Source organism: Natator depressus, chromosome 5 (assembly GCF_965152275.1).
Source record: "Natator depressus isolate rNatDep1 chromosome 5, rNatDep2.hap1, whole genome shotgun sequence".
NCBI classification, from domain to species: domain Eukaryota; kingdom Metazoa; phylum Chordata; order Testudines; family Cheloniidae; genus Natator; species Natator depressus.
The window spans coordinates 101,928,861-101,948,376 of NC_134238.1; the positions used below are offsets into that span (position 1 = coordinate 101,928,861).

Consider the following 19,516-nt stretch of genomic DNA (forward strand, 5'->3'; position numbering starts at 1 on the left):
TAAGATCAGAATGGAAGATAATCTTATAGGCAGTCAGATTCAAAACATAGAGAATGCCTCTAGGCAAAACCTTAAGTTACAAAAAGACACAAAAACAGGAATACACATTTCCTCCAGCACAGCGAATTTACAAGCCAAAACAAAGAAAACCTAATGCATTTTCTAGCTAGATTACTTACTAACTTTACAGGAGTTGGAGGGCTTGCATCCTTGATCTGTTCTTGGCAAAGGTTTCACACAGACAGACAAAAGCTTTTTTCCTCCACTCCAGATTTGAAAGTATCATGTCCTCTCATTGGTCATTTTGGGTCAGGTGCCAGCGAGGTTACCTTAGCTTCTCAACCCTTTACAGGTGAAAAGATTTTGCCTCTGCCCAGGAGGGATTTTATAGCACTTTAAATACAAAAATGACACATGCATACAGATAGCATAATCATAACCAGCAAAACATAACCTTTTTATAGACACCTCACTAGACAACCTTTGTACAATATTTGCTGCAAATATATAACAGTGGTTGCAAAAATGATCTATATGGTCATATTTTAATCAGATAACGTCACACTAACAAAACAGAAAAAGCACCTGTGTGCTCTGTCCTTTTAGAGCTTTTTCCTTGTTTAAAAATCAGACTCTAAATCAGTGGTTCCCAAACTGGGGTTCGCGAAATGTATCAGGGGGTTCTCAGAAAAAATTCTGTAATGGTGGACAGAGCTATCGCTAGGGACCCCGGGCGTGCGGGGCAGCAGCTGGGACCTAGGTATGTGGGGCTGCAGCTGGAGCCCTGTAGCCATTGGGGCGGGCAGCTGGAGTCCCGTGGAGTGCAGGGTCGGCAGCCCAGGCACCGAGCACCACGGCAGGCAGGGTGGCAGCCGGGACCCTGTCCTTGGCAGACAGGGGAAGTTGGGCGGCATGAGAGGCAGAGTGGGAGGGGGAGCCATGCTGTATCTGGGGGGGCCATCCAGGCTAATTTGACCCTGGCCCCCGCACCCCCCTGATGGTGGAAGAAAAAGTATTTGCGCGCCAAATCAGCCGGAACCAAGGTCATTGTACCCAATGTGGCAGAAACGACTCAGTTAGTCCATACTCCGTCATTTTCTGTAGCGTGCTGTTTTGCTCCAATGAGACGTGAGTGAATCGTCTCATTTTCTAGTTTGTTCTTTGTTAGCGTTCTCAGTGTGTTATTTTTATTTGAACTGTTGTGCACCCAATATGGACTTGTGGCTGAAAACAGAAAGTGTAAAGACACGAGAAAACAAACGTTCGACATCAGCTAGCGTTTCGTCAAGTCCAAAGTGTGGAAAATGTCAATGATCATGATGGTCCTGGAAAGTTGCTTATGAAGAAGCAAAATAAGACAACGATTATATAAAAAATGGCTTTACATGCTGTGACAAAGTTCCTGCTCTGCCTTGGTGGGTCTTGTGCTTATTGGCGGATTTGCTCACTTTGGAGCTTCACGGCAGCCCTCGGCCTGGCCGTTTTTCTGAATTCACAGTCCAGGTCGACTCCTCCTGTGTCTGACCAGGACTTGGGAGGATTTGGGGGGAACCCGGGCCCGCCCTCTACTCCGGGTCCCAGCCCAGGGCCCCGTGGAATGCAGCTGTCTAGAGTGCCTCCTAGAACAGCTGTGCGACAGCTACAACTCCCTGGGCTACTTCCCCATGGCCTCCTCCCAACACCTTCTTTATCCTCACCATAGGACCTTCCTCCTGGTGTCTGATAATGCTTGTACACCTCAGGCCTCCAACAGTTCGAGTTCTCGCTCCTAGCGCCTCTTGCTCCCAGCTCCTCACATGCACACCACAAACTGAAGTGAGCTCCTTTTTTAAAAACCAGGTGCCCTGATTGGCCTGCCTTAATTGATTCTAGCAGCTTCTTGATTGGCTGCAGGTGTTCTAATCAGCCTGTCTTAATTGTCTCCAGAAGGTTCCTGATTGTTCTGGAACCTTCCCTGTTACCTTATCCAGGGAAAAGGGACCTACTTAGCCTGGGGCTAATATATCTGCCTTCTATTACTCTCCTGTAGCCATCTGGCCCGACCCTGTCACAATGCATTCATGGGCAGCGAGTTCTACGGGCCTGTGGTGCCTGGGCACCAGGAATGCCTGGTACCCAGGTACCACAGGCCCGGCTCCAGCACTGTTTGAAGCCGGGTCTCTCCCTTCGCCCCACCTTCCACCCCCGCCCCTGCCCCCCCGCTGCACATCCCCCAGGCCATTTAAAACAGCCCAGGGCCCCCACTCACCACTGGCAGCGCAGCAGAGCTGAGCAGCTTCCTGCCTGCTCACTCCACGTGGTTGCCAGCCCCTCCCTGTGGCCCCTAGGCAGAGTGGGTCTGTGTCCCACCCCAAACGCCCCTGCGGCCAATGGGAAGCTGCGGGGGCAGTGCCTGGGGGGTAGCAGCTCATGGAGACTTCCGGTCCGCCCTGCCTAGAAGCGCCAAGTAAGCGCTGCACCCCCCAATTCCCTCCCAGAGCCTGCACCCCCTCTCTCCACACCCCCTCCTGCCCCCAAACTCCCTCCCAGAGCCTGCAACCCCTCCCTCTGCACCCCCTCCCATCCCCAAATTCCCTCCCAGAGCCTGCACCCCTCACCCCTCCTGCACCCTAGCCCCTCCCCCAGCCTGGAGCCTGCACCCAGCACCCAAACTCCCTCCCAGAGCCTGCACCCCCACCCCCTTCCCACACACCCCCTCCTGCCCCCAAACTCCCTCCCAGAGCCTGCACCCCCACCCCCTTCCCACACACCCCCTCCTGCCCCCAAACTCCCTCCCAGAGCCTGCACCCCCACCCCCTTCCCACACACCCCCTCTTGCCCCCAAACTCCCTCCCAGAGCCTGCACCCCCACCCCCTTCCCACACACCCCCTCCTGCCCCCAAACTCCCTCCCAGAGCCTGCACCCCTCACCCCCTCCTACACCCCCACACCTTGCCCCAGCCCGGAGCCTACACCCAAACTTCGTTCCAGAGCCTGCACCCTCCCTCTGCACCCTCTCCCATCCCCAAACTACCTCCCAGAGCCTGCACCCCCATCCCCAGCCGAGAGCCTGCACCCATACTCTGCCCCAGAGCCTGCACCCCTCCCCCCTTCCTGCACACCCACGCCCTGCCCTAGTCCGGAGCCTGCACCCAAACTCTGTCCCAGAGCCTGCACCCCCACCAAAATTATTATGAAGAACAAGTTTAAGCTTTGTTATAGTTGTGCGTTGTTTGCCTGGACTGCTCATGACCCGAACGCTTGTGGGAGGAACTCTTTATTTGAGTTGGCTTCTTAAATACATACCTTCATGCTGGTTCATGTCTGGTACTCCTTGATGAAAAATGTAGGAGCCTTGTCCTATAACAGGCTTAACTGAAGTGATACGAGCTACAAAAGTGAAATCTTGGAAGACTGTTGCCATTTTCATAATGTAATGATAAATAATAATGTAATAATAAATAGTGTGCAATAAATGTGTCATAAAAAAAACCAAATTATTTCCAAGATCCCTGCTTCTATAATTTATGCTCAGGTAAGGGAGAAAATCCATGGAAATATTCATTTTTAGGAGGGGGTTTGCAAGATTTGATATTTTCATGAAAGGGGTTCGCAGGTTGTTAAAGTTTGGGAACCATTGTGTAACCCTTCTGCCCATCAGAGTTGGCAGCAACAAGGGCCGGGTTCAATATCTAGGGGATCCATTCCAATAACACAATGCAAACCGGCTCGAGCCCCCACCCAGTGACCTGGGACAAATATATACCACCCCCGCTGGGCGCCTCCAAGAGGCAATACTTCCCCTCTCGCAAGCACATAGTCTGAGTGTAGCAAAAAAGCCTTTTAATAACAGAGAGAAACAATGTGGCATTATGTTGGGGAAACACCACCAACAGGATTCATAACACAACCCATGAGCAAAAAAAACCCACCCCAAGCAAATTGGGGCATGCCCCTTTCCCTCGGGTTCTTGAGTCCCAGCACCCAAACGTCTCTTGAGTCCAGCAATCCACAAATCACCCAAAGTCCAAAAAGTCCAGCCCCAGAGTTCAAAAGTTCATCTGCATAGTGTTACTCCCCAGTCTGGCTAAAATGTGCCTGTGTGGGGGGAAAGGGGTAAGGGGCACCTTACGTGTCCTGAAGCTGACTGCCCCACAGGGCTCTGCTCCACCACGACCAGCTCCGCTCTGCACCGCTCGCCGTCTCACGAACAGCTCTGCTCAGCTCGCCGTCTCACGAACACACCGCTGTCTCACGAACGGCTCCACTCCACCACGACCGGCTCTGCTCTGCACCGCTCGCTGTCTCAAGAACAGCTCTGCTCAGCTCGCTGTCTCATGAATGGCTCCGCTCTGCACAGCTCGCCGTCTCACGAACACACCGCTGTCTCACAGACGGCTCCGCTCCACCACGACCGGCTCCACTCCGCACAGCTCGCCGTCTCACAAACACACCGCTGCACTCTAGATCTTCTGGCTCCCCACTACTTGACACAGTGCTCAGTGATTTCAGCTCGCAGTGATTTCAGCTCATAGTAGTGGGGGCCTTAGTGCTGGTGCACCTTAAGGCCAAAGTGAATGCAGCACAGTACCTGTAGCAAGACTCTTAATAGACCCCAAATTAGCTCTGACATTCCACAGTGGAGAGAGACAGAGGTGCAATTGGTGCTTCAGGCCCTCACAAAGGGGCCCACACCACCAGGTACTAATACCTGTCTCAAGTCTCTCTCCATTCACACAGTTTTGGAACCCATGACCCTTGCCTAGCGAGTGCTACTTAGTTGATGGTGAGTCCCTCCATCATAGCAAAAGGCCAAGTACAGTTCCCATAATCAGGGTAATAACAATTTATTCTTCCTGCCCCAATAACAGAGACACTGGGGATCCCACAGCAGCCGAAGTGACCATTTGGGCAGCTATGGCCTCAGTCTAGGCGGGGTGGGTGTGCCTATGCAAATGAGATCAGCCCCTAAAGTTTTTTTTTCCACAACTTGCCACACCTCACCACCAGATGTCAGGGTGGAGCTCACCCTGACACTGCTTACAATTGCTATATACTAAACCCCCAGTACCCGATTTACCATGGTGCCATGACGCCAGGCCCATGGTCCAAAGGGGGCCCAGCCCGCTCTTCTCCGCCCCCCCGCTCTCTCCTGTGGCGACAGAAGCTTGATGCTTCCGGTTCCTGCTGCAGCAGGGCAGGCTCTGCCACCAGCCAAGCTCCTTCCCCGCCTCTTCCCACAGCGTGCTTCCTTCCTTCCCCGCTCCCTCTCCCTGCCGCCGATCAGCTGTTTGCCGGAAGGAGGGAGGGAGAAGAGCAGAGCCTCAGTGTGCTCGCCGCTCCAGGGAGGAGGCGGAGAAGAGGCGGGGATGGGGCCTTGGAGAAGGGGCTGGAATCGGGGCATACCACCTCAAGCCCCCTGCCATGAGCACCCCACAACCCCAGCCCACACCCCCAGTCCTCTGCCCACCCTGACCCCTGCATCCCTCTCACACACCCCCAGCCCCCTGCCCTGACCCATGCACCCCCCTCACACCTCCCCAGCTCCCTGCCCTGACTTTTGCACCCCCCACACATACCAGCCCCCCCACACCCAATGCCCTGACTCCTGCACCCCCCACATATCCCCACCTGCATCCTGAGCACCAAACAGGAGCTCCTGCACACACACACACACACACACACACACACACATTCACACCTGCACACCTCACACCAAACAGAAGCTGCCCCAGGTAAGCGCTCCACACCCCAACCTCCTGAGCCCCCTCCCTCACTCTAGCTCCTGGCCAGACTCCGCACCTCAATGTTTTTTTTTTACAATATTTGGAAAGATCATTAAGTGTCCGTCGAGACCCTCCGTGATTTTCAAGTGGTCAGTGGAAAAATAAGTTAGACTACAAGAACAATCAAGGTACCACACTTTATTTTCATTTACTTACTATTACTTATAGGAGGAGGAGAAAGAAAAAAAGAATGAAAAACAGGGGCAGGGGGAGATAAGAGAGAATGTTCTTTTTCTTGGCCTGGTCCCAAGGAGGGGCCGCAAAAATGAAGCTGAGCACAGGGCCGGGGGGGCCCCACTAACTCTAAATCCACCACTGGCTGTCGCGTCACCTGGGTTGTAGATACTGTGTCAGCTGATCCCCACAGTCTCCAACCTACCTGGGCAGTACAGCAAACATGGCCCTGTGGGAGGAGGGGCAGCTCAGTGCAGAGAGAGACAAAGAGAATGGGCTAGAACCAGGTAGGTACCCACTTTATGTGGGCAGGGGTGGGGAGGATTCTGTTTACCCCCTCCCCAGCTCTGTTGCCCTTGCAGTTTACCCCAGCCCCTCCCTTGCTCCATGGACCAACCCTAGCTCCAGCCCCATGTGCTTTTGCCCTCAGCCCCTTTTACAATCATTTCCCAGGGGGGCACACAAATATGTTTGGCGCCAGGCCCACAAAAAGTTAATCCGGCCCTGTAAACCCCAAATCTTGTTTGAAACATAAACCCTTGTATCAGAGGCCCTGTATGAGGCCTAAGGCCTGAGCTAAAGTAATGGTCAAGACTTTGCTAACATAAAGCAAAGTTAAGCTGTGAGCCAGAGGCAGGCCCTGCTCACAGAACCTGGCAAGGAAAGGGCTGATGCTGCAAAAAGATACATACCTAAAAGGTACTGGACACTAGATATCAGAACACTCCAATACTTGCACATTCCACACACATAACAAGGAACAAGCTTACCCATCCTAAAGACAGGGGCAAAAGGGTAATATGATGGATAGAGTTGTTCGAACCAACATGTGCAAGGTGAGAGGCGGCACCTTTCTGCATAGAGGGGTTGTACCTTGTGTGACAGGGCAAGGCCAGATGGCTATAGAAAAGTAGTGGGAGATAGATATATTAGCTCCAGGCTAAACAAATCCCTGGTACCAGGATAAGTGAAATGGCAGCTGCTCCAGGTCAATTAAGACACCTGGGGCCAATTAAGAACTTTCCAGAAGGCAGGGAGAAGGCTGGGTTGATTGGGACACCTGAAGCCAATCAGGGGCTGGCTGAAATTAGTTAAAAGCCTCCCAGTTAGTCAGGTGGGTTTGCATGTCAGGAGCTGTGGGAGAAAGTTGTGTTGTTGGAGAGGCTGAGTAGTACACACCATATCAGGCACAAGGAAGGAGGCCCTGAGGTAAGGGTGAAGTGGAGCTTGAGGAAGTGAGGGCTGCTGTGGGGGAAGTAGCCCAGGGAATTGTACATGTTATGTTCCTGAAAGGTCAGCTACCATAGCTTATACTATTAGGGTCCCTGGGCTGGAGCCTGGAGTAGAGGGTAGGCCTGGGCTCCCCCCCACACCTTTGCCCCCTGATTAATCACTGAGACTGGGAGACAACAGAGACTGTGCAAGGAAGGATAACTTCTCCTCACCTCCCTCGCTGGCTTATGATGGAAATGGCTCAGACTGTGACCCTTGTCTCTAGAGAGAGAAGGGTTACGTGCAGGGTCACAGTGAGCCTCTGAGGCTAGCGAAATCTGCCAGGAAACGTGGTACCCGTGGAGGCAAGGACAGAGCTTTGTCACACTTGTTACATAGAGGGGTTGCACTTCAATAAGTTGAGTGATGTGTAACTTGTTTGTACCCGTGTATAAGAATGCACCCCTGGGGTGGTGTCTTTGCCCAGCCTAGGAGGCAGTGGAGTGTCCCGCCACTGACTGAGCTGTGTCCATTGTCAGGGAGCACATACGTACTAGCAGAACTGCAGACATCTAATCCAGGGAGCTAGAGACTGTTTTTCGTTTGGCAATAAACCTGGCCGGGTGCCTTCGTGCCTCATTGGAGTCTGTGGTCTTTGGTGGTTCTCTCGGGGTCTACTGTGTCAGCTATCTGCAGAGCCGGGGCAGCACACAGGGGGAACACACCCACGCAGCCTACTCTGATCAACATTGAATGGAGCAGAGCACCAAACCGGTGGCATCTGACAACACAGCTTAATGTTAAACAATAACAGGGTCATGCTAACACCTTTAACACTTTGGGCCCATATACTCCATCAAAATTAATACAAGAACTCCCTTGTTCAGGATCCTTTCCCTTCATGTCTGTGGTTTATGTATGGATCAAGCACAATCTGGCTCACAATAAGTAGGAAACAACTGTAATAACATTTGATATCTATTTTAGAGCTCAGAGAAATACACAAGCAGCTAGGCAGCATTATCTTTCGTATTTTTAAGAAGGAAGTATTCTTGGAATTGGAAGACTCTAGTACGATTGTTAGCATAGACATGATCACGTTGTGCAGGCCAAATCAATACAGTCATCAGCAATCTTTTCAAAGCTTATTAGTTGTAAAAGGCCAGATTCTATCCTCAGTTGTTCCCAGACAACACCTCTGAAATCGAGGAAGTTAAATAGGTGTTAATGAGGCCAAAAGTGTGCCCAAATGCTTTAAAGTGAGGACAGACTACAGTTTTGAATGGCATACAATGCAAGAAAAGAAGAGCTTTATTGCTCAGCAATAAATCAAACTCATTAATGACAGTTTGGAAGTATTGTATATCCTATGGAAACAAGAAAAGAAGCATGATAACAATGGATACTAGTTCTTAGAAAAACTGATCCTCAGAACTGCACATTCCAAGAAAAAAATGCATTGATAGATATGCCATGTCAGACTTTGTCTGCTTCAGGAAGCTGCTGTAAAACAGTCCCTAAAACCAAATATAATTACTAACTTCACCACTTTGAAAAAAACATTAAGTTGAAGAAATGTATCGGAGGAACTTTTGATGCCAACACTTCATTGTCACAGCCTAATTTGTATGTTTGCATTGAATTAGGAGTTAGACAATATTTAATCTGCACTCCTTAAAATCCATTGGGATTAGACCCGAAAGATCAGAGCCAAACCCACACTTAACATTTTGGTTCTAAGTGAGATCCAAAATCTAAAGATGCCTGTTTTCCAGGTCCAAGTGAGCTGGAATCCAAGCTGGTGGAAATTTTATGAGATCAGCTGTTCCAGATTTCTACCATCTGTAGGGTTGCCAACTGTCTAATCACACAAACCCAAATACCCAAGCCCCCACCCCACCCCTTCTCTGAGCCCTTTCACCAGGCTGGGGCAGGGGGTTGGACTGTGGGAGGGGGTGCAGTCTGAGCCTGGGGCAGGGGAGGGAGTTTGGGTGCTGGGGGAGCTCAGGGCTGGGTCAGAGGGTGTGGGAGGGAGTTTGGGGTGCTGGCTCCAGGAAGGGGCTGAGGGCTGGGACAGCGGCTTGGGGGGCAGGAGGGAGTGAGGGATGTGGGCTCTGGCCAGGAGGCGCTTACCTTGGGCAGCAGCGCAGCAGGGCTAAGGCAGGCTCCATGCACTGCTCCTGGAAGCGGCCAGCACGTCCCTGTGGCCCCCTAGGAGGAGGCTCCACATGTTGCCCGTGCCCACAAGTACTGCCCCCACAGCTCCCATTGGCTGCAGTTGCCAAGTGCAGCCAATGGGAGTTGCGGAATCGGCACTTGGGGCGCAGGTGGAGACTCCCTGTCCCACTCCAGGACCCAGGGACGTGCAGGCCACTTCTGGGAATAGTGCAGGGCCAGGGCAGGTAGGGAGCCTGCCTTGGCTCCACTGTGCCGCTGGACTTTAAGCGCCTAAAATCTCCCTGTTTTGCTTCAGTAGCCTCCAGGAGATGGAGCCTGATTCCAGGAGATTCCTGGCGAAACCGGGAGGGTTGGCAACCCTAACCATTTGTGGACCAGCTCTTCCACCAACATAAAGCTGGCAAGGCATCGGAATCAAATTGTCCATATTTAGATGCTGTATTTTTGTGCTTTAAGTTTTGATTTTTTGCACTTATTTTCCCTTTTTTTTTTCATAAAGTGGGTGGTGTGTTGGCCATGCTCCTGTTATATTACTCTTTCACCCACTGAAAGGCTGTGAATCAGGCCCTAAAACTGTTGCATAATCTTTGCAAAGTTTAACAGGCTACTCAAACTGCATTACTAGTATTGACCTTGTTTTCCTCATGTGTTTTTCTTTTTGTACTTCCTGGAAGAAAGCCTTATTTCTAGCAGTTGGCCCTGTGGGCCTTTAGAAAAGTGTCTGGCACTAGCAAAACACTGGGCATTTCTTTCCACCATTTGGGTAGATCTACAATAATTGGAATGTGGAAAAGGTTGCCCTGTTTTGATCATTTCCAAACCCCATAGAGTCCTCTTGCACAAAGGCTATTTAACTGGACTTTTGTGGATGTGTGGGAGTATGAATGCAGCAAGCACTCATGATTTCATCCTGTGAAAGGACTAGGTCCACATCCAACTTTTTTTCTTTTATGGTCTGGATCTCTGCCACATGTCCACCGAATAAATTGGCTGTAACTGAGCAATTTCTGAACCAAATTACTCCAGCCAAGGCATTAGCCAGCACAATAAGGTAAGCAAGGATAGGCTACAACAGGTTTCTCGAAGTGCTTCCCTTAAAATGGTTTTATCAGACAGCAAGTTTAGAAACTAAAAATGATTCTACAACTGGCTTTAAAATGATTTTGTTTTAAGATTATTTTTCACTCTGAATTTCTTTCCCATTTTTAATCTGTGGATTTACTAAAGATTAACTAACTGCAAGATAATTCAGCTGATCAAGACTGTGCTTCAGGTTGGTATAGGTTCTATGTAATCTACTGTTTAATTGTAATATTTAAAGGCTTACATCAAACCCAAAGGAGTTACTGATCACCTTTGCTAAATAGGATTTTTTCAACTTGAGTATAAACTGCTCCTCAATCTCATTTAGTGAAAAATGCCTGTCCCTTCTCATGAAGAGATTTAGTTATGAAGTTACCTTGGGTTTATATATAGACTGAAATAACATTTGGATCATGTTGCATTGGAAGTGAGTTCCAAGGCTTTTAAATTCTGCTTTAATATACAGTATTCTATGTTAGTTTACAATAGAAATACTATCATTTTGTGTGTCGGGGAAATGGGAGCAGCTGCTCAGGGCAAAGGAGAACTGTAGTGGGGATAAGGAAAGCTGCATAATCTGGATCTGTCTTGTCCCCCTCCTTAGATGTGCTCCTGCAGATGCAGCGAATGCATCAGGCAAATTTTTCTAACGCTCTCTTCTTCTGGGATGACCCCGTTGAAATCAGTCAGGGGATCTGTTCAGATTTATTTGGCTGCAAAATCGAACACTTAGGCAGCCCAAGTTAATCTTCTTTGCTCCCTTGATACTCAGCTTATGTTAATACAAACAGAACAGCAGAGGTGGTTTTACTGCTCCTGGAGCAAACTATGTATCAGACTTCCCACCCTAAGCAGTACATAGGTCTCTGGTTAAGGTAGTGTGTGTGTACATCATGGTCTCTCTGAGAGGATTCGGGGTGGGGTGGGGGGGGCGGAGGGGAGAAGGGGAGGAAAGAAGGAGGAGAAAATGGACAGGAAGAACAAAATAACAAGGAAAAAAAGTGTGACAGAAAATAGAAGGCCAAAAAAATTACACAGGAAAAGAGACACAAAATAGATACAGAGGCTAATAAAAGCCAGGAATAAGAGACAGAAAATAGAAAAATGCAGAGAAGGTGATAACTGCAGGGGGATGTCTTGGTGATAGTGGTGGGGAGATGGGGTTAAGAGTGTGCCCGTCAGTCTGTCTCAATGGGTCTGTGAGCAAATCCAGTTCCAAAATCCTTGTCATAATCAACAAGAGCTCCTTTTACTACAGTTGTAAAAATGTTTTTTGGGGAAAAGGCTTGGTTATTTATTCTACAAGGCCAACAAAAAATGAAGCTCCATCACACAAGCTTTCAGTTCCTCCAGATGCTTATTTAAACAAGGCTCACAACTCAATTAAACAAAAGTGCATGGATTTATAACAGTCTTTCAGTAATTAGGAGTAGTTTTTTCTCTTAGCAACAGCAGCAAATTTCCTAAGAAATTGTCCACTTTATATATTTACTTTTGAAAATTAGTTGCTGTCTCCTCAGGGAATACCTTTGGGTCCTAGTTTCTCACCATGGAGTCAGATGCTAACTTCTTTGACAGGGAGGTTGGGAAATATAAGTATCATGACTTTTTGAGTCCTGAATGGTGTGGGCCACTATTACAGTGGGGCTCCAAAACTAAGTTTGGGAGCCACTGTTCAATTGTATTAAAACATTTGGAACTATTCTAAGGGTAGCTCCAGTATGTTAGTGACTAAGGAGTATTGTTTTTGTAAATTTCTTCATTAGCACAAGCTAACAAGATTATTTGGAAATTCAGATGCAATGCAAATTTTAATCAAATGCATAAATTATGTGGAATGGTTTAATAATTTGGAAATGTGGGTGAATGTTATTGGTCACAAACATTGTTTTGCTCAAAAATGGCATGTATGACAGTCAAACATTCCCAGGAAAGTTTTCGGATCCTATTCCTTGCAGGCTAACACTGTATACCTCTCTGAAAGTGGAAATATTATTGCTGTGAAGACAAAATACACTGTGTCTTGAACCCCACTTTAGGAATTTAGAGGGGGCAACCCAAGATAGCAGTAGTGTATTGTAAACAAGTTTTAAATGAGTGTTTAACTGTACTATAATATCCTACTGGCTTCCATTATAATGTGATCACTAACAATGACAGTGCATAGTATGCAATTAACTAATTCCTCATATTTTCAGCTTTGAAAATTTTCAACTGCATTAATACAATTGAGTTAACTTAATCTGACTGAAAAGCCCCATAAACACACAGGCTAACATGTTTGAAGCAGACAGACAAGATGGGTGAGGTAATATCTTTTATTTGACCTACTTTTGTTGATCAAATAAAAGATAAGAACATAAGAATGGCTCTCCTGGGTCAGACCAAAGGTCCATCTAGCCCAGTATCCTGTCTTCCAACAGTGGCCAATACCAGGTGCCCCAGAGGGAATGAACAGAACAGGTAATCATCAAGTGATCCATGCCCTGTCGCCCATTCCCACCTTCTGGCAAACAGAGGCTAGAGACACCATCCCTGCCCAGGCTGGCTAATAGCCATTGATGGACCTATTCTCCATGAACTTATCTAGTTCTTGGCCCTCACAACATCCTCTGGCAATGAGTTCCACAGGTTGACTGTGTGCTGTGTGAAGAAATACTTCCTTTTATTTGTTTTAAACCTGCTGCCTATTAATTTCATTTGGTGACCCCTAGTTCTTGTGTTATGAGAAGTAGTACAAACCATTTCCTTATCTACTTTGTCCACACCAGTCATGATTTTATAGACCTCAATCATATCTCCCCTTAACCGTCTCTTTTACAAGCTGAAAAGTCCCAGTCTTATTATTTTCTTCTCATATGGAAGCCATCCCATCCGTTCAGATTTATTTGGCTGCAAGATTAAACACTTCAGTAGCCCAAGTTAATCTTTGCTCCCTTGATACTCAGCTTATATTAAAACAAACAAAACAGGGGCAGTTGGTTTTACTGCTCCTGGAACAGTAAAATACCCCTAATCATTTTTGTTGCCCTTTTCTGAACCTTTTCTAATCCCAGTATATCTCTTTTGAGATGGGGTGACTACATCTGCACACAGTGTTCAAGATGTGGGCATACCATGGATTTACATGGAGGAAATATAATATTTTCTGTCTTATTATCTATCCCTTTCTTAATTATTCCCAGCATTCTGTTCACTTTTTTGACTGCCGCTGCACATTGAGTGGATGTTTTCAGAGAATGATCCACAATGACTCCGAGATCTCTTTCTTGAGTGGTAACAGATAATTTATTTTATCTGTACTGTATCCATCATTTTATATGTATAGTTGGGATTATGCTTTCCAATGAGCATTACTTTGCATGTGTCAACACTGAATTTCATCTGCCATTTTGTTGCCCAGTCACCCAGTTTTGAGAGATCCTTTTGCAGCTCTTCGCAGTCTACGTGGGTTCAACTATCTTTAGTAATTTTGTATCATCTGCAAATTTTGCCACCTCACTGTTTACCCCTTTTTCCAGATCATTTATGAATATGTTGAATAGGACTGGTTCCAGAACAGACCCCTGGGGGACACCACGATTTACTTCTCTCCATTCTGAAAACTGACCAGTTATACCTACCCTTTGTTTCCTATCTTTTAACCAGTTACCAATCCACAAGAGCACCTTCCCTCTTATCCCATGGCAGCTTACTTTGCATAAGAGCCTTTGGTGAGGGACCTTGTCAAAGGCTTTCTGAAAATCTAAGTACACTATATCCACTGGATCCCTTGGTCCACATGCTTGTTGACCGCCTCAAAGAATTCTGGTAAATTGGTAAGGCATGATTTCCCTTTACTAAAACCATGTTGACTCTTCCTCAACAAAAAGAAAAGGAGTACTTGTGGCACCTTAGAGACTAACAAATTTATTTGAGCATAAGCTTTCGTGAGCTACAGCTCACTTCATCGGATGCATCCTCTGGCAAAGAGTTGCATCTGATGAAGTGAGCTGTAGCTCACAAAAGCTTATGCTCAAATAAATGTTAGTCTCTAAGGTGCCACAAGTACTCCTTTTCTTTTTGCAAAATACAGGCTAACACATCTGCTACTCTGAGTCCTCAACAAAGTATGTCTGACGCAATATTACAACATCCACCCTGTCTCTCTAATATCCTGGGAAAACTACAACTATACTGCATACGTAATTGAATCAGGGATGATTTGAGAGTCCTGACTGGCTTCATTGGAGTAGTTCCAGAGCATCGCCCGGTGACTCAGTGACAACTGGTGGTAGCTCTGGGATCCCCATCCTGGGTCTCCGGTTATGAAGGACACCGGTCATAGCATAGGTGCAGGCAGATGAAGCAGCCTTACCTGCCCCAGAGGTCTAGGCCAAAGTCACACAGCCCTATTCCCACCACGAGATATTGGTGCAGCACACAGGGAAACCAAGGCACACACAAAAAGAAAAGGAGTACTTGTGGCACCTTAGAGACTAACCAATTTATTTGAGCAATTGGTTAGTCTCTAAGGTGCCACAAGCACTCCTTTTCTTTTTGTGAATACAGACTAACACGGCTGTTACTCTGAAACAAGGCACACACAGTATTCATGCAAAAATATTAAAACTTACATTGGCTCAACAGTAAGACTCACATACAACACAACATGGGAAAATCCCCACTTAGTCACAATGTCCATGAAAGCAAAACACTGAAGTAGATCATGCAGAATCAACTTCAGATTATCAATTACATAAAACTGATGAGTTAAACCAGCAACCGGTCCCTCACCTGGAATAAGTAAGGTAGCCCTTCATCTTAAATTAATAAAAAAAATTAATCCAGTATGCAGATAGAATCACCACAACACAATCTTTCTTGCTTTTATGGCTGCAAAAATATCAATCAATTCTGTGAAGTCCAGCTGCTTGCCAACTGGACTTTCAACAGAGCTAAAGCACTCAAGCTCTACTGCGGCATTTGAGACTGTAAATATGTCCTTATGGGCATTAACTTGGAGAAAGAGGGTTCAGCTAAAGCCACAGAGCGATGAGGTGTTCAGCCCACACATCAAGAAAAGGTCAGTACGTGTCCGAGAAGCCAGTTAGCCTGCCTATTTGCACAGGGAGGGTGGGCTAGCCCTAATTAGGGATAAACAGGGGTGGGGAGTTAGATGGGCCCGGGACGGGGGAGCCCGGGCTCCAGGAATATTCAGGGCCGGGTCTCTCCCCCAGCCCCGCCTGGAGCGTCCCCCGGCTCCCGCCCGCCTGCGCGCCTCCCCCGGGCCCCAGAGCGTCCCGACCTGGTTGAAAGCGGGCGGCTGCCCTGCAGCTCCGCGCTGCTCTCCCTCGCCTGAGCTGCCGGCCGCTGCGGCTGCCCACGGCGAGGCTGCAGCAGGGGAGCAGCGTCGGCGGCAGGCTGAGGCAGCTGGCTGCTGCCGCCGCAGCTGAGGAGCGGGAGGGGGCACACGCATGATTGGCAGCCCTCTCCTCCCCAGCACCCACCGGGAGGCAACACCAAGGGGGCTTCCAGCTGGGAGACGTCGGGAGTGGACCGGACTCACCTGAGCAGCTGCTGGGGCTTGGGTGAGTGTCCGACCCTGTGATCCGCCCCCCCTCTCCCCCCCAGCCCACAGTCACCGCTCCTGTCCCATGCTGAGTAAGGGGCAGCCCCATCCCCCGTGAGACTACGGTGACAGGCAGCAGGGGAGGAAGCCACATGTAATGGCAGCTCCCTCCCCCCCAGCACCCACCCACCACAGGGGAGGCGAGGGAGGGGGCGCCTTCCTGGACCTGAGCAGCTGGGGCTTGGGTGAGTGTTGTGACACCCTCCCCTCCCCCCCCCCACCTCCACCACGCAGCCACCACTCCTGCCCCACCCTGGGCAAGGGGCAGCCCCATCCCCCACCCCCCAGTGAGGGGCAGCAGCAGGGGAAGAGGCCACATGTGATGGCAGCCTCCTCTCCCCCCCCCCCGCCCCGGCACCCACCATAGCGGGAGGTGAGGGGGCTTCCTGGACCTGAGAGGGGCAGTGACAGTGGTGTGAGGTGAGCGTGCTGCCGGGGTGGGGTAGGGGGGAAAATGGGGATTCCTCCTCCGGAGCTTGCTGCTGCCGGCGGGAGAGGGTTGGGGGGAGTTCTCCTCTCTGGCCCTAGCCCTGGGGCAGCCTGCCTGCACTTCAAGCTCGTCATCCCCAGCCCCATCCCACCACAAAGCCCATGCCCCTAGCCAGAGCTGTCACCCCCTGCACCGCAGCCCCAGCCCTGAGCCCCCTCCTGTACCCCTGCCCCAGCCCAGACCCCGCACACAAACTCTCTCCCAGAGCCTGTCCTCCGCACCCCTCCTCCTGCCCCAGCCTGTCCTCCGCACCCCAATTTCCTCCCAGAGCCTGTCCCCTGCACCCTAACTGCCTGCTCCAGCCCTGACCCCACACCCCAACTCTGCATTACCCTCTCACTCTCAGTCTCCAAGAAAAATGGGAAAAAGAACTTAGCCTTATCATGACAACAGAAACATGGGAGAATATCTGGCATAATGTGAAAGATTCTTCAAGTTCTTTATCCTTGCAATTCTTCCAGAACAAGATATTAAACAGGCACTAATGGATTCCAGAACATTTGCTGAAAGCTAGATTGGCAACATACTGAATGTTGAGATGCAAACAGTCCCAAGCCAATCTTTCACACATCCTCAATACCTGTCAAAAAAGTGCATGTGTTTTGGAACACCATATTCAGTGCTCTCTCAAACTTTAACTGTTGCTATCTTTCCTTCTCCAAGCTCATGTATTTTAGGAATGAATAGGTAATACCAAAAAGAAAAGGAGTACTTGTGGCACCTTAGAGACTAACCAATTTATTTGAGCATAAGCTTTTGTGAGCTACAGCTCACTTCATCGGATGCATTCAGTGGAAAATACAGTGAGGAAATTTATATACACACAGAACATGAAAAAATGGGTGTTTATCATGCATACTGTATGGAGAGTGATCACTTAAGATGAGCTATTACCAGCAGGAGAGTGGGGGGAGGGGGGAGAGAAAACCCTTTGTAGTGATAATCAAGGTGGGCCACTTCCAGCAGTTAACAAGAACGTCTGAGGAATGGGGGGGGAGGGGGGATTAAACAAGGGGAAATAGTTTTACTTTGTGTAATGACTCAACCACTCCCAGTCTCTATTCAAGCCTAAATTAATTGTATCCAGTTTGCAAATTAATTCCAATTCAGCAGTCTCTCGTTGGAGTCTGTTTCTGAAGTCTTTTTGTTGAAGAATTGCAACTTTTAGGTCTGTAATCGAGTGACCAGAGAGATTGAAGTGTTCTCCGACTGGTTTATGAATGTTATAATTCTTGACATCTGATTTGTGTCCATTTATTCTTTTACGTAGAGACTGTCCAGTTTGACCAATGTACATGGCAGAGGGGCACTGCTGGCACATGATGGCATATATCACATTGGTAGATGTGCAGGTGAACGAGCCTCTGATAGTGTGGCTGATGTGATTAGGCCCTATGATGGTGTCCCCTGAATAGATATGTGGGCACAGTTGGCAACGGGCTTTGTTGCAAGGATAGGTTCCTCGGTTAGTGGTTCTGTTGTGGGGTGAGTGCTGGTGAGTGGTATTTGCTTCAGGTTGGGGGGCTGTCTGTAAGCAAGGACTGGCCTGTCTCCCAAGATTTGTGAGAGCGATGGGTCGTCCTTCAGGATAGGTTGTAGATCCTTGATGATGCATTGGAGAGGTTTTAGTTGGGGGCTGAAGGTGATGGCTAGTGGCGTTCTGTTATTTTCTTTGTTGGGCCTGTCCTGTAGTAGGTGACTTCTGGGTACTCTTCTGGCTCTGTCAATCTGTTTCTTCTCTTCAGCAGGCGGGTATTGTAGTTGTAAGAATGCTTGATAGAGATCTTGTAGGTGTTTGTCTCTGTCTGAGGGGTTGGAGCAAATGCGCTTGTATCGTACAGCTTGGCTGTAGACAATGGATCGTGTGGTGTGGTCTCGGTGAAAGCTGGAGGCATGTAGGTAGGAATAGAGGTCAGTAGGTTTCGGTATAGGGTGGTGTTTATGTGACCATTGCTTATTAGCACTGTAGTGTCCAGGAAGTGGATCTCTTGTGTGGACTGGTCCACGCTGAGGTTGATGGTGGGATGGAAATTGTTGAAATCATGGTGGAATTCCTCAAGGGCTTCTTTTCCATGGGTCCAGATGATGAAGATGTCATCAATATAGCGCAAGTAGAGTAGGGACATTAGGGGACGAGAGCTGAGGAAGCGTTGTTCTAAGTCAGCCATAAAAATGTTGGCATACTGTGGGGCCATGCGGGTACCCATAGCAGTGCCGCTGATTTGAAGGTATACATTCTCCCCAAATGTGAAATAGTTATGGGTGAGGACAAAGTCACAAAGTTCAGCCACCAGGTTTGCCGTGACATTATCGGGGATAGTGTTCCTGACGGCTTGTAGTCCATCTTTGTGTGGAATGTTGATGTAGAGGGCTTCTACATCCATAGTGGCCAGGATGGTGTTTTCAGGAAGATCACCGATGGATTGTAGTTTCCTCAGGAAGTCAGTGGTGTCTTGAAGATAGCTGGGATTGCTGGTAGCGTAGGGCCTGAGGAGGGAGTCTACATAGCCAGATAATCCTGCTGTCAGGGTGCCAATGCCTGAGATGATGGGGCGCCCAGGATTTCCAGGTTTATGGATCTTGGGTATCAGATAGAATATCCCAGGTCGGGGTTCCAGGGGTGTGTCTGTGCGGATTTGTTCTTGTGCTTTTTCAGGGAGTTTCTTGAGCAAATGCTGTAGTTTCTTTTGGTAACCCTCAGTGGGATCAGAGGGTAATGGCTTGTAGAAAGTGGTGTTGGAGAGCTGCCGAGCAGCCTCTTGTTCATATTCCGACCTATTCATGATGACAACAGCACCTCCTTTGTCAGCCTTTTTGATTATGATGTCAGAGTTGTTTCTGAGGCTGTGGATGGCATTGTGTTCTGCACGGCTGAGGTTATGGGGCAAGTGATGCTGCTTTTCCACAATTTCAGCCCGTGCACGTTGGCGGAAGTACTCTATGTAGAAGTCCAATCTGTTGTTTTGACCTTCAGGAGGAGTCCACCTAGAATCCTTCTTTTTG

At 48.7% G+C, this 19,516-nt stretch overlaps 1 protein-coding gene across 5 annotated transcripts in view; it reads left to right on the plus strand.

Moving 5' to 3' along the window:
- The first annotated feature begins 10,338 nt into the window (after positions 1 to 10,338).
- The window catches only part of LOC141988258 (uncharacterized), a 29,884-nt gene continuing 20,706 nt past the window's right edge, over positions 10,339 to 19,516 (plus strand). For 2 of the 5 annotated variants that reach the window (XM_074954101.1, XM_074954096.1), the window contains exon 1: positions 15,346 to 15,477. In XM_074954101.1, coding sequence (XP_074810202.1) covers positions 15,447 to 15,477 — 31 coding nt within the window. In that variant the 5' untranslated portion in view covers positions 15,346 to 15,446. Of the gene's footprint in view, positions 10,381 to 10,556; positions 10,603 to 15,345; positions 15,478 to 15,685; positions 15,983 to 19,516 lie in introns of those variants that run through there. The other 3 variants (XM_074954100.1, XM_074954098.1, XM_074954097.1) reach the window with 3 other exon arrangements.